The 13,566-nt window shown below is 64.4% G+C and overlaps 1 protein-coding gene across 1 annotated transcript in view; it reads right to left on the reverse strand.

The window, feature by feature from the left end:
* Positions 1-1,931, reverse strand: part of NACC2 (NACC family member 2) — a 23,997-nt gene extending 22,066 nt beyond the window's left edge. Inside the window, exons 1-2 of the mRNA XM_029921007.1 lie at positions 1,860-1,931; positions 192-619 (exon numbers count right to left, since the gene is read on the reverse strand). Coding sequence (XP_029776867.1) covers positions 192-557 — 366 coding nt within the window. The 5' untranslated portion in view covers positions 558-619; positions 1,860-1,931. The remainder of the gene's footprint in view (positions 1-191; positions 620-1,859) is intronic.
* Positions 1,932-13,566: the final 11,635 nt, after the last annotated feature.

The raw sequence follows: 13,566 nt of genomic DNA on the forward strand, positions 1-13,566 counted from the left end.
GGGCCGGCGGCGGGCGGCAGCTCCATGGCTTCGTGCTTCACGCGGGTCAGCAGCGGGATGGGCCCGGACGGGGACACGACGTACGGGGGGGCCGCGGGGGCGGCCGGCGGCAGCTGGGTGCAGGGGCTCTGGGGCTCGGAGCCAGCGTCCTCGATCATGGCGGTCTGCGAGTCGCAGTGAGGCGAGCTCACCTTGAGCAGGAGGTCGGTGCCGCGCTCCACGATGTGCTGGATCTGCAGGAAGCCGGCCGTGTACATGACCACGAGCTGCTCGCTGGCCGCCATGGTCAGCCTGCCCGTGTAGCAGAAGGACAGGATCTGCTGGAAGCAGGCGGGCGGCACGGTGCCCGGCAGCTCGAAGGCGCTCTTGCTGTTGCCGCTGAACAGGTCGCGGAAGTAGAGGCTGCTGGCGGCCAGGACGGCGCGGTGGGCCTTGAAGGCCTGGCCCTTGACCACGATGGACACATCGCAGTAGAGGCCCAGCAGGCGCTGCTCATTGAGGCAGCCGAGCACGGTGCTCCCGAAGTTGGGGATCTCGATGTGCAGCAGCTGAGACATGGCAGGCAGGCGCTGGCGGGCTGGCCTCACACTCAGCGCGGGAGCGCCCGAGCGGGGCACATCTGCAGGAGACAGGGCGTGGGGACACCGGGGTCAGGCTCCCCCGAGGCCAGGGCCCACCCGCCAAGGGCGCGGAAATGCCCCCCCCCGACTGTGGCCCCTGCCCCGGCCCCCCCTCCAGCAGAGCGAATGGGGGGGGGGGAGGCACAGCAGGACCCTGGCTGGGCCCGCAGCCGGCAGTGCCCGGACTCCTCAGGGCCGCAGAGCCAGGGGACGACCCCCTCCCCCGGCACCTTGCACAGCCCCCAGAGCCCACCCCCAGGGGTGCGCCTGAGCCCTTGGGCCGGGACGCCCCCGTCTCAGCAGAAGCCAGGCATGCAAACAGAGGCTGCACTCCAGGGAGGACGGGTGGATGGAGGACAGAGCGCAGAGCGGGAGGGGTGAGGGCAGCAGGCTGCGTCTGCAAACTCTTCTCCCCAAGAAAAAGTTAGCAGCAAAGGAGCCCCTCACAGCCCTGCGTGTCGGAGGGGCAGGAATCCGGAGCAGGGGGGTCTTGCAGGGGGTCTTTCGGAGGCTTTTGATTTCTGGTTTGTTTTTCCTCTTTTCCCTCAGAGCAGCCACACAGAGGGCCCACAAGAGGGGAGTCCCTCCCGCTGGCTGAGACGCTGGCCCCTCGTCCCCTTGCCGAGGCAGGCAAGGGGTGGGGGCGCCCGGGAGAGTGAGCTGAAGCTAGAAGTCAGTGGCTGGCCACCCCCGCCCCTCCCCTGGGCAGGCTCCCCCAGAGCCAGCGCAGTCAGGGACCCGGCTGGACCAGCAGTTGGTAGCCTGTCGCAACCCCACCTGCCCGCCCTCCTGGTCCCCCAGCTCCCTGTGCTAGCCAATCCCGGCTGGCTCGGTCCCAGCCCAGGTGACTGAAGGGGTCAGGGGGAGTGGGGGGGGAACCGGCAGGGGCTTGGGATGCCACTGCCTCCTCGGGCGCCCCAGGGACCGGGGACAGGGCTCCAGCGAGGTTAATCTGACGCTTGATTCAGAGAAGCCGGGGACGGACGGGTGGAGAAGGCGCCGGCCCAACTCTGCACAGCAGCGCCGGCACAAAGGGCCGCTCTGTCCCGAGGGAGGAAAGTGCAGGCGGCCGCAGAGGCGCCTGGCGGCCGGGGGAGGGAGGGCGGAGGGAGGGCGGAGCGCCGGACCCCGGGCGACAGGAGTTGGGCAGATGGGTGGCCGCTGGGGGAGGGCCCGCAGTGCCCCCGCTGCGGAGAAGTTGCCGGTCGGTCGTGGCACCGGCCCGCGGGGGAGACCTACCTTTGGCGGCTGCCGCCGGTGGCCCGGCACTGCCTGCTCCGCCTGGCAGGGGCAGGCTCGCCAGCTGCTCCGGGAATGCAGCAAACGGAGCGGGAGCCCTTGGGGTGGGGAGGGCGCGAGGAGCCGGGAGAGGAGGAGGAGGAGGAGGAGGAGGAGGAGGAGGAGGAGGAGGAGGAGGAGCAGCAGCAGCAGCAGCAGCAGCAGCAGGGCAGAGCGTCTCCGAGCTGGGCTCCGCGGCCGCAGCTCAGCTGTACCCAGCCCGGCTCTCCGGGGCAGCGCACAGCATCTAAATGAAGAGGCCGGATGCAGACGGACATTCAGGCAGCTCTCGGGAATGAATAGGCGCCTTTGACTTGGGAGCCCAAGTAAATGCCAGCTCCAGCCCCGGCTTTAACAACAGTGGAGCGTCGGTGCCAGAGGAATGCACGGCTCCGGGTGTTGGTACAAGACAGACTTTGATGACTCACCGCAATGCAAACAAAGATGGCAGAAATACTGTACTGTACGCGGAGAAACGCTCCGTGGTGCCACGGCAACTGAGCGCCGAGATTTATGGCGCGGCTCTGCATGTGAATTACCCGGCACACGGCCGCCCTGCCATCCAGCGCGGCCCGGTGTCAACGCATTTAAACTATTCCAAACAGTCTGCAGGGCTGGCACGGCCACCCACCTCCGCCAGGGCGGGCGGGGGACAAGGGGCTAGAGCAGTAAGGGGACAGGGGGACGGGGACAGGAGGATGGGGGGGGGCAAGGGGGTAGGGGACAAAGGGGTGGCGTAATTAGGGGAATGAGGGAGCAGGGGGGTGGGGGTGGGGGTCAAGAGGGTGGGGGACAAGCAGATGGGGATAAAGAGACAGGAAAGAGGGGACGGAGAACGAGGGGTGGGGACATGGGGTCGTAGAGGGCAGGGAGAGGAGGAAGGGGGACGAGGGGGCAGGGCAGAGGGTGACAGTGGGTAGCCCCGCAGGAAAGAGGGGGCAGGTGATAGGAACAGGAGGCAGAAAGGAAAGCACAGGTGGGGGGGGCAAGGATAAGGCCCAATGCCCCCAGTGCCCCCCAGGGCTCCGCAGCACCCCATGCCCTCCTCCCCACTTCTCCCTGAGGTCCCGAAGCACTGGGGCCCACGGATGCAGCCCCACACCCCGCCCCGCTCACCCAGGGAAGTCACCCTGTCCCCCAAACCCTCACACGGGTCTTTTCAAGAAGAGCAACTCTTGAGGACAGCTGGGCCGGGCCCGGGGGCCCCCAGGAGACGGGCAACAAAGTCACCCCCGGCAAGGGTGCCCGTGTGGAGGCGGGCTCCTCCCCTGGGCCTGCGCATGGCGCACACCCCCGCCTGTGGCCAGGCACCGGCCCGCCGGCCTCGGTTTCCCCTCTCGCCCCCGGGCGCAGCCCTGAGAGGAACATACGCGGCCTGCAAAAACGGGACAGTCGGGGCTGGTGAGGACCGAGGTCTGGGCCTGGCAGCGCCCGGCACAGCTGCCACCACCGAGAACCTAACCCTGGCGGCCGGAGCGGGAGGGGCCGGGGGACAGGCGGCAGCGGCGGCGTCCGGAGGGAGAGGAAGGGCCATCTGGCGTGTCCGCGCTCACACGCGGCGGGCTGGGCTTCCCGAGCAGATACAAGGCTGCGCAAGGACCGGGCGCAGGAAGAAACGAAGGTGCGGGAGGCCGCCCGGCGGCGGCGGCGGCTCCTCTGTGAGCGGCCGCGTGAGCACTGAGCTGGGAGCCAGGGCAGGAATGGTCTCCACTCGCTGCTCTGACCGCTGGCGATGGAGCGAGTCCAGGCCTTGGGCCCTCGCGCTCCTCTGCCTGGCGGGCGTCAGAGCAGCGAGTCCGGGGGACGGGAGGCCCGGTCGGCAGCAGACAGGCTCCAGGGCGAGGGCCACACGCCCCACACACCCGGCCCCCTGCCCCGGGGAGGCTGCCGGGGGACCTCCACCCCTTGGCTGCCCTGGTGTCCACACAGACAGATGCCCGTGTCTGCACCAGCCCAGGGGTGGTGGGCAGCCTCGCCACCAGGCCTTTATCCAGACCCAGAAGGACAGACCCACGGTCGCCCCTGCCGGGCGCCGTGTCAGGTCCCCAACGGCGCTGTGCTGTCCCGGCAGCCACCCTGTCTCAGGGGCCCACTCGCCCCAAGATGAGGGGGCTGGGCGCACAGCCCCCCACGCGTCACCTGGCCACCAAAGGAGGCAGACCGGGGCACAGGCAGAGAGGGCCATCCAGAGGCCAAAGCATGGTGGAATCCATGATGGGGTAGGGCAGGGCCACCCCCCCAGGTGCTGGACTTGGGCCCCAGGAGCCTGGCACATGCAGCCTGCACCAGTCCTGCAGGAACAATACCCACCCCCCCACGCCCGCTCCGGCTCTACTGTGTTGCCAGCCCGGCCTGGCACAGACCTGTGAGCTTCAGGTCTCTGCCTCATGGTCACCTCCTCCGAGAAGCCTGCCAAGTGCCTCTTCAGCTGAGCAAGGTCAGGGCGGGTCTGCCCACTGCCTGATGGACTTTAACCAAATGCTGGGCACAGGAGAGGGGCCCTCCAAACGGCCCCTTCACAGGCCCACAGCACCCAGTGCCAGGAGCGTCCTGGAGAGCAAGGCGGGGTCCCCTGAGCCTGATGAGGGCGCTAGTGCTGTGAGATGGGTGGGACCGAGCTGTGACTGGGGGGCGAGGGGAGACCCAGCTGTGACCAGGGGGCGAGGGGAGACCCAGCGGTGACGGGGTTGAGCCAGCCTGGCTGCGGGGGGCAGAGGCCAGCAAAGGTACACTGTGTGCCAGAGCCCAGAGGATCCCAGTGGCCTGGGGCTGGGCAAGCCAGCGGCCAGGTCCCAAACTGAGAGCAGGGACAGCATGAGGCCCTTGGATCCTGTCCCCTCACACAGCAGGTCCTGACAGGTCAGCAGGGCTGGGATTCCCGGGTCCCTCCAGGCAATGCCCCCACATGCCAAGCCCAGCTCCTGCCACTCTGTACCTATGTCCTGTGGCCTCGAGCAAGTGACCTGCATCTGGGACGCTCATCTGTCCCCTGGGGGTCAGGTTCAGCCTCTGAGGGCCACTCGAGGGCCGAGGCAGACGGTTATTAGTGATGCCTGCGGCTCAAGCGTGGCGCACGCTACGCCTCAGTAAACTGCATCACAATGACCCTTACCTGTGGTGACCTGGACGGGAGGCGGTGGTCCAGGTGGCCGTCTCTGCCAGCCCCCAGCCCGGCCCGGCCCACAGCTGTGCCCCAGGGCTGGGGGCCAGACGGCTGGCCCAGAGAGGGGACCATTATTCCCCTGGAAGGTGCTGAGGCTGTGGGTCCCCGGGGATGTGTGTCCTCAGGCCACCTGCACAGTCCAGCCCAGGACAGCCCTCCAAGAGCTAGGTTTAGATTGCTTTCTTAGAAACCTTGGCCGGGACAAGAACAAAGCTGAACTTTAGGAGAAAAGAATAAAATAAAGGCTTGGTTTCTGTGCCCAGAGCCGTCACAGCAGGGCGAGTGACGGGCCGACCCTGCGCAGGGCCAGAGCGGAGGGGCCCGGGGGCAGCGGGCACCAGCCCCGCCAGGACCACCTTTCCCCTTCTGTGCCTCAGTTTCCCCCATCACAGTGAGAGTCACCATGCCTGCTGGCCTATGGAAGGTTCTGAGAACCAAGAGAAACACCAGAAATTTCTAACTCTGCTCACTCTGGCCATCCTCAAAGCTACTGCACCCCGGAACCCTCCCCCCTCATAATGCCCTTCAGAACAGAATCCACTTTGGGAAACCCCAAAGCCAGGGTCCAGCTATGCCAGCCTCGGGGACCCCCACCCCATACAGACTCCAAGATCTCTCCACAGAATGAGAAGACATGGCTAGTGAAGGGGGTCTCTTCTCTGCAGACCCTCCCTCCGGGAGAGCCAGGATCTGGGGTCCAGGGTCACGGCCTGTCAACCAGAGCTCCCCTGGGGCCCCACGGACAGCGCTGCCTGCAGGTGCACAGGGAAGGAGCCCAGTGCAGAGAGGGGAGGGTACCGGCCCCAAGAGCTGCAGACAGGCGCTCACACAGGGACCGAGGGGCTGGCCGTGGGGCGCGGGCCCCCGGGCCTGGGCAGGATGCAAACGGGGCATAGGTTCTGGGGTGCCGCCGGGCCAAGGGCAGCCACCTGGGGGAGCAGGGGCCCCTACAGGCACTGGGAACATGCCGAGGACTTCTCTTTGGGGCCAGAGGACCAGAGAAGGAAGGGCAGTCCAAGCAAGGGGGCCTCCTTCTCAGGACCCCACCCAGACACAGCCCCAAGGTCTGGGGGTCCTTGTCAGGGGTGCCCCCCCCAGCCCCCAGATCCTGAGGAGCCTCCTGAGGTAGAACGGTGCAGCATCTGACTTCTGCGGGGTCACCGCCAGCAAGGGAAGGAGAGGAGAGATAAATGATAAATGAAATTAAATAAGATTATTGTGCAGGATTTAATTTTTCCAATCTAATAAGAGGTCTGGGCCTCGGCAAATACACAGCTATTAAACACACCCGCGGCCGGGAAGCAGGGAGGCAGGTGCCCCAGGAAGCAAAGGGGCCCCCTTCTGCCTCCCCGCCTCCCCTGCCCCGAGCCCCAGGCCCGTCCCCGGGACAGCCCTTGCCTGGCTGCCAAGCCCTGCCGACCTGGGAGAAGCCAGCTCAACAATAAGGAGGCCTCCGGAAAGTCAAGGTGCTCCGGGGTTTGGGGGGGGCACAGGCCGGGTACCCCGTGAGTCAGCCCGAACACACGTGAACGTGTCGGGCATCAGGGCTGCGCCCGCTTCGTGCATCCCGGCTGCTAAGAGGGGGTGTGGAGCGAGCTCTCCGAGTCCAGCGCCGGCTCCGGTTACCGGCCTCCCCCCGCCCACGTTCGTGCCCTGGCTGTGCCTCCGAGGGGCCTAGGGAGGGGGACCCTGCCAGGGTCGAGGTGCCAGTTCTCGGCATCTCAGGTCCTACCCGCTTGGGCCCGGGGACCTCGCTAATGGAAGGGCCAGGCACCCCTCGAGGACCAGGGCTCCAGGGTGGGGTCTCGGCATCCAGGAGCCCCTCCCCACAGTCCCCAACACGCACCCACCGCACGGGGAGCCCGAGTGCCCTGCCGAGGCCTGGGGGCTGAGGCCTGCACCGCCACCACCTCCCCAGCGTCCGGTGTCTGCAGCCCCCGGGGCAGCTCAGGCTGGACCCACGGGCCCCCAGAGCTCTGCTGCAGAGGAGAGCCCGGCCTCGGCCTCCGTGCCTGGTGGGCCCCGGGAAGCCGCTGGCCGCCTCCGCCCCAGGGCACAGCCTGCACCGGCCTCGAGGCCCCAGCTGGCTTCCACTTCACTGCAAACGTGTGCCTGGAGCATCATTTTGTCCTTCCCCCAAACAGAAAAGGGCAGCTTGCTGGAATCTGCAAGTTCAGCTGTGTGCTTACCGGTCCTTCCCCCTCGCCGCCCCGAGGAGAGCGCCACGGACACATACAAGGACCCAGGGCACCGGGCAGGCCCCCAACAGCCATCAGAGCCGCCGCCGCAGGGCCAGGGGGCTGGGCACACACCCTGCCGACGGGACAGTGGGTCCCGTATCTCAGCACGTGTCCAACGGTACGGGGTGTGACGAGGGTCCGGTCTAGTGGTCTGTGTGGCCCAGCTGAGCCTGCGTCCATGACACGCCAACTCTCAAATACCTCGACGGCAGTGTGGGTGTGGGGCCGGGGGCCAAAGACACAGGGCGCGAAGGGTCACCCGGTGACGGAGCAGCGGCCGGCCTGCCGCCCCGCCAGGAGCCCCGCGGCCCAGCAGGGCCACTCTCGAGCCACAGCACGGTTCCAGAAGGCTCCCGGAGAATGAAGCAGTGTTCTGAGCAGAGCCGACAATCTCCCTCACCCGTATTTGTAATTTAAATAACGTAAGCTTGCACAGTGTCTCCCTCGGGCAGAGTTTAATAACTTAAAAAGCCAGCTCCGCTCTCTGGCAGACGGGCCTCCTCCCCCTGATCGGCTGACAGGAGGTCCCCCCACTGCACCCCTGGCTGGGGGGGGTTCGGGGGCACCAGGGGCTGCCCAGGCTGAGCTGGCCAGGCGCCATGCAGCCGGACCCCCTCCTCGGCCGACCAGGCCCCCTCCCCTGCCCACGGGCCTGCAGGGGGGCCCGGGGCACCTGGGGGGCAGCAGGGGTCCCGCCCTGTGCTGGTCACCAGCTCCTTATCCACAGCGGCTCCGCCCCACACCCCCCTCCTTAATATTCACAGCCTTCCTCATCTGCATATCGTGCCATAAATAGTCGAGGTAAGACACAAAGCTCTCCTGCATTTCTAATTATGCTTAAAAACCTAATGTAAATCAGACAGACACAGAAATACTAAATCAGCTGCTGGAAGGGGGGGTCCAATTACGCAGCGACAGGGCCACGCCGTAGCCACCCCCACCTCAGAGCTCCAGGCAAGGGGGCGGCTGGTGGTGCTGGCACCCCTGGCCTGGGGCTGGGCGGCAGGGGCCCCAGCCAACCTCCCCCTCGCTGGCCCTGCACTCAGAGACAGGTGTGGGGTGGGCGGATGCCCAAGGAGCCTTGGTGACCCCCCCAGCCCCCAGGGCCAGCCAGCCGGCCTCACCTCCCCCCTACCAGCTCCCGACACGACCTCCTTCCCACGACCCACCTCACAGAGGCCCCCCACCCGCCGAGGGTTGGCTCCATGGGCGGGGACCTTCTCCAGGTTTAACCCCCCCGGACACTCTGGCCCTCCCGCTGGCTCAGCTCACACAGTAGTTCAGCAGCAGACAGATGTCCCCCACCACCCCACTCCGGAATGGAGGCAGGGACGGACGGGCCCCAAGCCACTGAGGCGCCAAGAGGGCGGGTCAGTGGGTCTTCTGAGCCGTGAGGGCTCAGGGAGGAGAGATGGGGGCAGGCCTGGTTCCGGCCTCGGGGCCAGTCCTCCTGTCTGCAGGCACACAGGGCACCGGGGCCTAAAGAACAGAAGGGTCTGGGAGACAGAGGCCACACTAGCCCCTTACAGCCCAACGCAATGCCAGCCCCACAGACGGGCACTAAGGGGGCCTCTGGGGCTCCAGTAGGTGGACCGGACATCAGGACCTCAGGGCCCCTGGGGGCTGCTACCTGGTGAGCCCAGAGGCGCAGAAGCCAACAGCCAGGAGCCCGCCCTCCGCCTGGCCTGCACCAGAGCCCCATGGCATCTGCCTGCCTCCTTCCCCTCAAAGAGTCCCCAGATGCCCCTGGCCCCGCCTACCTGGCACGAGCCCGCCTTCCTGTCCAGGAGTCAGGGCACCTGGGCTGGCCCAGCCCCGCCCTTCCCAGGGGGTGGGGGCGGTGGGGCTGGCTCAGGGGACATGCAGGAGGCCGGGCCCAAGTGCCACCAGGGTTGCCCTGCTCTGCCTTTAGACAAGGAGACACAGAGATGCCTGCTGCCCGCATCTGCCTGGCATCACGCCCAGACCTATTTTTAAGCCCATTTACTAGAAATCCCACAAATTAAAGGAAATACGGATAATGCAGTAAGAATCCTGGGGGCCGAATAAAAGCTGCACATAATTGTCCTCGTGCTCCAGTGTGAGAATCTTAACCACAAGCCCAGAGCTCCCCGGGCCCATGTGCGACGCGGGCCTCCTGCTGTGGGAAGACGAAGCGGAGGGGGCAGGTCCGCGCTGGCAGCCGGGGCCGTAAAAGGTAATTACTGATATGAAAAATAAAGATCATAAATACAAACACCCGACGTTACAGTCTGGGGATGCGGATCACCGCCAGGGCGGCGGGTCCCTGAGGCAGCTCCTCTGTGGGGCGGGGTGGGGGCACCGGGCCGGCCCCCACCCCGCTGCCTCCCGCGGCAAGAGGGGCGGGCAGGGGACTGCAGAGCCCCAGACCCCGCAAAATCTGTGGGGCGCAGACAGGACCAGCCAGCCAGCTGGCCGGGAAGAGCGGGCTCCATGCTCACACCGGGAAGGGGGGGGGCCAGCCCGTGGCCCCCCCACACCCGAGGGGTTGGTGTGGAGACAGAGCACAAACAGCAACAGAACACACCCGGGTGACCACTGAAGATGCAGCTGGTGGGCACCATGCTCCCTGGACGCCCTCTGGGCCCTGGGGCACGTCCTCACCACCTTCAGACCCCAGGGCCGCGCCCCCGCCAACCCCCAGCCCTACCCGGGCTCAATTCCACCTGCCAGGCAGTGGCTGTCCTGGCATCCAGCTGTTGGCACCTTCACCAGATCTGCCCCTGCTCTGCCTGCTGGCCCCCAGCCCTCCAGACCCACACGCCTCCCGAGAGCCTGTGGATGGGGGTCTGCACACGTGGGAGGGGGACAGAGGAGATGGAGAGGGGGTGTGTGTGTGGTGTGATGTGGGGTGTGTGTGTGTGTGTGTGTGTGTGTGCGCGCGCGCAGCGTCCCCGGATCTCCTGGCCTGGGATCACACTATTCATCCCGACTATCACAGAGTAGGGTCAAGGCCCAGTGGTACCACACCTTCCCAGGGCTGGGGGAAGGGGACGGTGGCAGGCCCTCCCCAGGCCTGATCCCCAGTGGCCTTGGAATCTCACAGAAGTCGGGGAGGCCGTGGCCACCAGCTCATGTCCTGCCACACACCGGGTGGCCCCTACAGCCTGGCTCGGGCAGCGTGGGGTGAGGTCAGGGGTCCCGCTGCCCCAGGCGCGCTGCCACCAGCCACCCGGACGGACGACAGCGGGCTCTGCACCTGCACCTGCCCCGGCCCCACAGAACACACGGCTTCCCAAGTCTGGCCGCAGCGCCTGCCCTTCTCACTAGGGGGTCTTGGCCCCTGGGGGGGTCAGCTGGGAATTGAGCCTGCGGGACAGGCTGGAGGTAGAGGGAAGGCGGCAAGAGAGGAAGGAGCCAAGGAGGCAGGTCAGGGAGCGGTGGACAGTCGCCCCCAGCCAGATACCCCAAAGCCACCAGGTCAGAAAAGGGCCGGGAGGCTGAGAGCAGGCGGGCAGGCTGGGGGGAGCAAGCCCGAAGACTCACGGACAGGAACCCCAGAGGGACGGCGTGCCGATCACAGAATTCCCAACCATCACGGGGAGGCGGGGCTGCCGGGCCCCCAAGGTCACCTCCGGGTCGTCCTCGGAGGACCACTGACCACGAGGCCGCCCCTTGGCCCCCTTTCTACCCAGGCTGTCAAATGACTCGTAAACACACTCGTTTTCATCCAGGCAAGATGCAAACCTCCTCCACGGGAAGAGACAGCTCCGGAGACGCGGGTTCTGCTCTGCAGGACACGAGCCGGCCGGCGTCCAGGCTGGCAAGTCCGGGAGAGCCCGTCCCTCCCTCCGCCCTCGGCGGCCACGGCCGCTCGGGCGCCCGCACAGCCTCCTTCCGTCCGTCCCCTCCCCCGGGAGTTCAGCACAGCCTCAAGCACACTCCCTGTGCATCTGTACGTGGGTCTGGTTCATAACTGGACACCCCGTGTGCTGACGGACATCCAGTGGGCTGGCCCGCAGCGTCCCGTCCAGTGAGCCGAGCGGCGGCCGGCCTCGGCCTCTGGGACCGTCTTCCTCTGTCCTTCTGGTTTATTCCCCTGCTCCCAGACTACTCTGTCTCCGGCAGGGGGCCTAGTCCATCAGCGCACCTACCTCCAGGGTAACGCGCGGTCCGGGCCATGTGCCTTCTCCACGGCAAGGCCCAGGAAGGAGCCGTCACCAGGACCCGGGCTGGTCTCGGCCACCCTGTCCAGGGCACACCCAGAGCTGGGAGCCAGCGAGCGGGCTGACGGCCAGCTTTCCAGGGCGACCCAGGGGGACCTTGAAAGGCAGAGGAAGGTGCTGTCACTCCTGCTTGTTCCTCAGTCAAGGGGGAGCTCAGGTCCATTGCAAAGAAAAACCTCTCTGTCATCAGACACGGGAAGGTGAGCGGCCCGCCGTGTTCAGGGCGGACCCGCGCCGGCGCCCCAGGCTCTCAGTGTCCACACGCCCTCACGTAGGGCTGGAATCTCTCCTGCCTGACGGGTTCGTGACGTAGTCTCTTCAGCAGCCGTGTCCTCGTGCACCAGTAGATAACAAGTAACTTTGCACACCTAATACCTTCAGAATTCCCAGAATATAAAACGAGGGAAGGTCTAATGTTGTCAATGAGCTAGCATTTTAAGGAGGGAACCCTTTCCAGAGACACAACCAGCTCAAAAAGTATTTCAAAGTAAAACTCCAAATTTCCACAACCCTGAACAAATCAGAACGCTCTAATAACTTGAGTTAAAAAAATTAAAAACAACCTGATGTCTTTTCTTTAATTTATAAGCCCATGGATTTTATGATCAAGATCCGGATGTGTTTTCTCATGAGGAAAGTAGTTCATCTGGATTTCCCAAACTCTTGGTACCGTTTGACCATCAGGGAAGCTACCAACACACACGTTGTGCTTCAGACTAGGAAAAAGTAGAAAATTTATAGTCAACTCTATTGAAAAAGTCAAACTGATACTAAAACTTGTATCAAAATTGTGTTGGGTTTCCACTCGCGGGAAGACGGAACACTGGAGCGACGCTTTAAGATCCCTGTCGGGCGCCCGCGGGGCTCAGCCGGCTAAGCTCAGGTCATGATCTCACGGTTTGTGGGACTGAGCCCCGAGTCGGGCTCTGTGCTGACGAGGGGTCTGCTTGGGAGTCTCTCTCCCGCTCTCCGCCCCTCCCCCGCTCATGCGCACGTGCGCTCTCGCTCGAAATAAATAACCATAGAAAATAAAAATAAGAAAATAAAATCTCTGTCGAGACCATTCCAACACCTGTCATCCAGAAACACATTCACACAGAAACAGCAGGTAAAAACACTCGGTGAACCAGGAACGGGGGAAACTCCCTCGTTCTGAAAAAGTGCGCATGTGAAAATCCCACAACCGGCGTCCCCCTCCGCAGCAGAAAACTGGCGGCCCCCCCACGAGCTCAGGGCGAAGGCCAGGAAGTCCACGGTCAATGGAGCTCTTGGGGAGGCCACTGGGCAAGAAAATGAAATCAAACAAAAATAGGAAAAAAATGAGACTATCTCTGTTTGGAGGGGACATGATCTCGTACACAGAAAATTCTGAGGGATCAACCAAAACACCATTAAAACTAACAAACAAGTTCAGCAAGTTTGCAGGCTATATGACCAGGGTACAAAACTCAAACACATTTCTATATGCTACAGACCATCTGAAAATGAAATTCAGTAAATAATTCCATTTCCAATGACACCCAAAGCATAAATAATACTTAAGTAAATTCAACAGAAGTAGTATAAAAACATCCACTTTGAAATCTGTAAAATTACGTTGGAAGAAACTAAAGCCCTAAATAAATGGAAAGGTTCCCACGTTCACGGACTGGAAGATGGAGCGTCGCGAAGGCGGCAGGTCCCCCCAAACGGCTCCCCAGACTCCGTGGGACCCTAACCAAACTCCCAGCTGCCGTCACCGCAGACACGGACAAGCCGAGCTCAAAACCCCTCTGGAAACACGGCGCGCAGAGAGCCAGGCGACGCTGAAGAGGATCAAAGCCGGGGAGCGCTCACGCCTGCCGCTCTGAAGACTTACTCCAAACCCCCAGTGGTCAAAGCCGCGTGTTGCCCACGGGAGGACAGACACACAGACCGACGGAATAACAGTGGGAGGCTGGAAACAGACAAGGGGGCCGAGACCACTCAACACGAAACGAGGGATCTTTTCAAAACAGGGTGCTGGGACAGCTGGACGGCCACCTGGGAAGGAGCGAAGCGGGACCCTTACCTCACACCATGAACTTAAAACACACCGG

The sequence above is a fragment of the Suricata suricatta genome, chromosome 13, assembly GCF_006229205.1.
Source record: "Suricata suricatta isolate VVHF042 chromosome 13, meerkat_22Aug2017_6uvM2_HiC, whole genome shotgun sequence".
NCBI classification, from domain to species: domain Eukaryota; kingdom Metazoa; phylum Chordata; class Mammalia; order Carnivora; family Herpestidae; genus Suricata; species Suricata suricatta.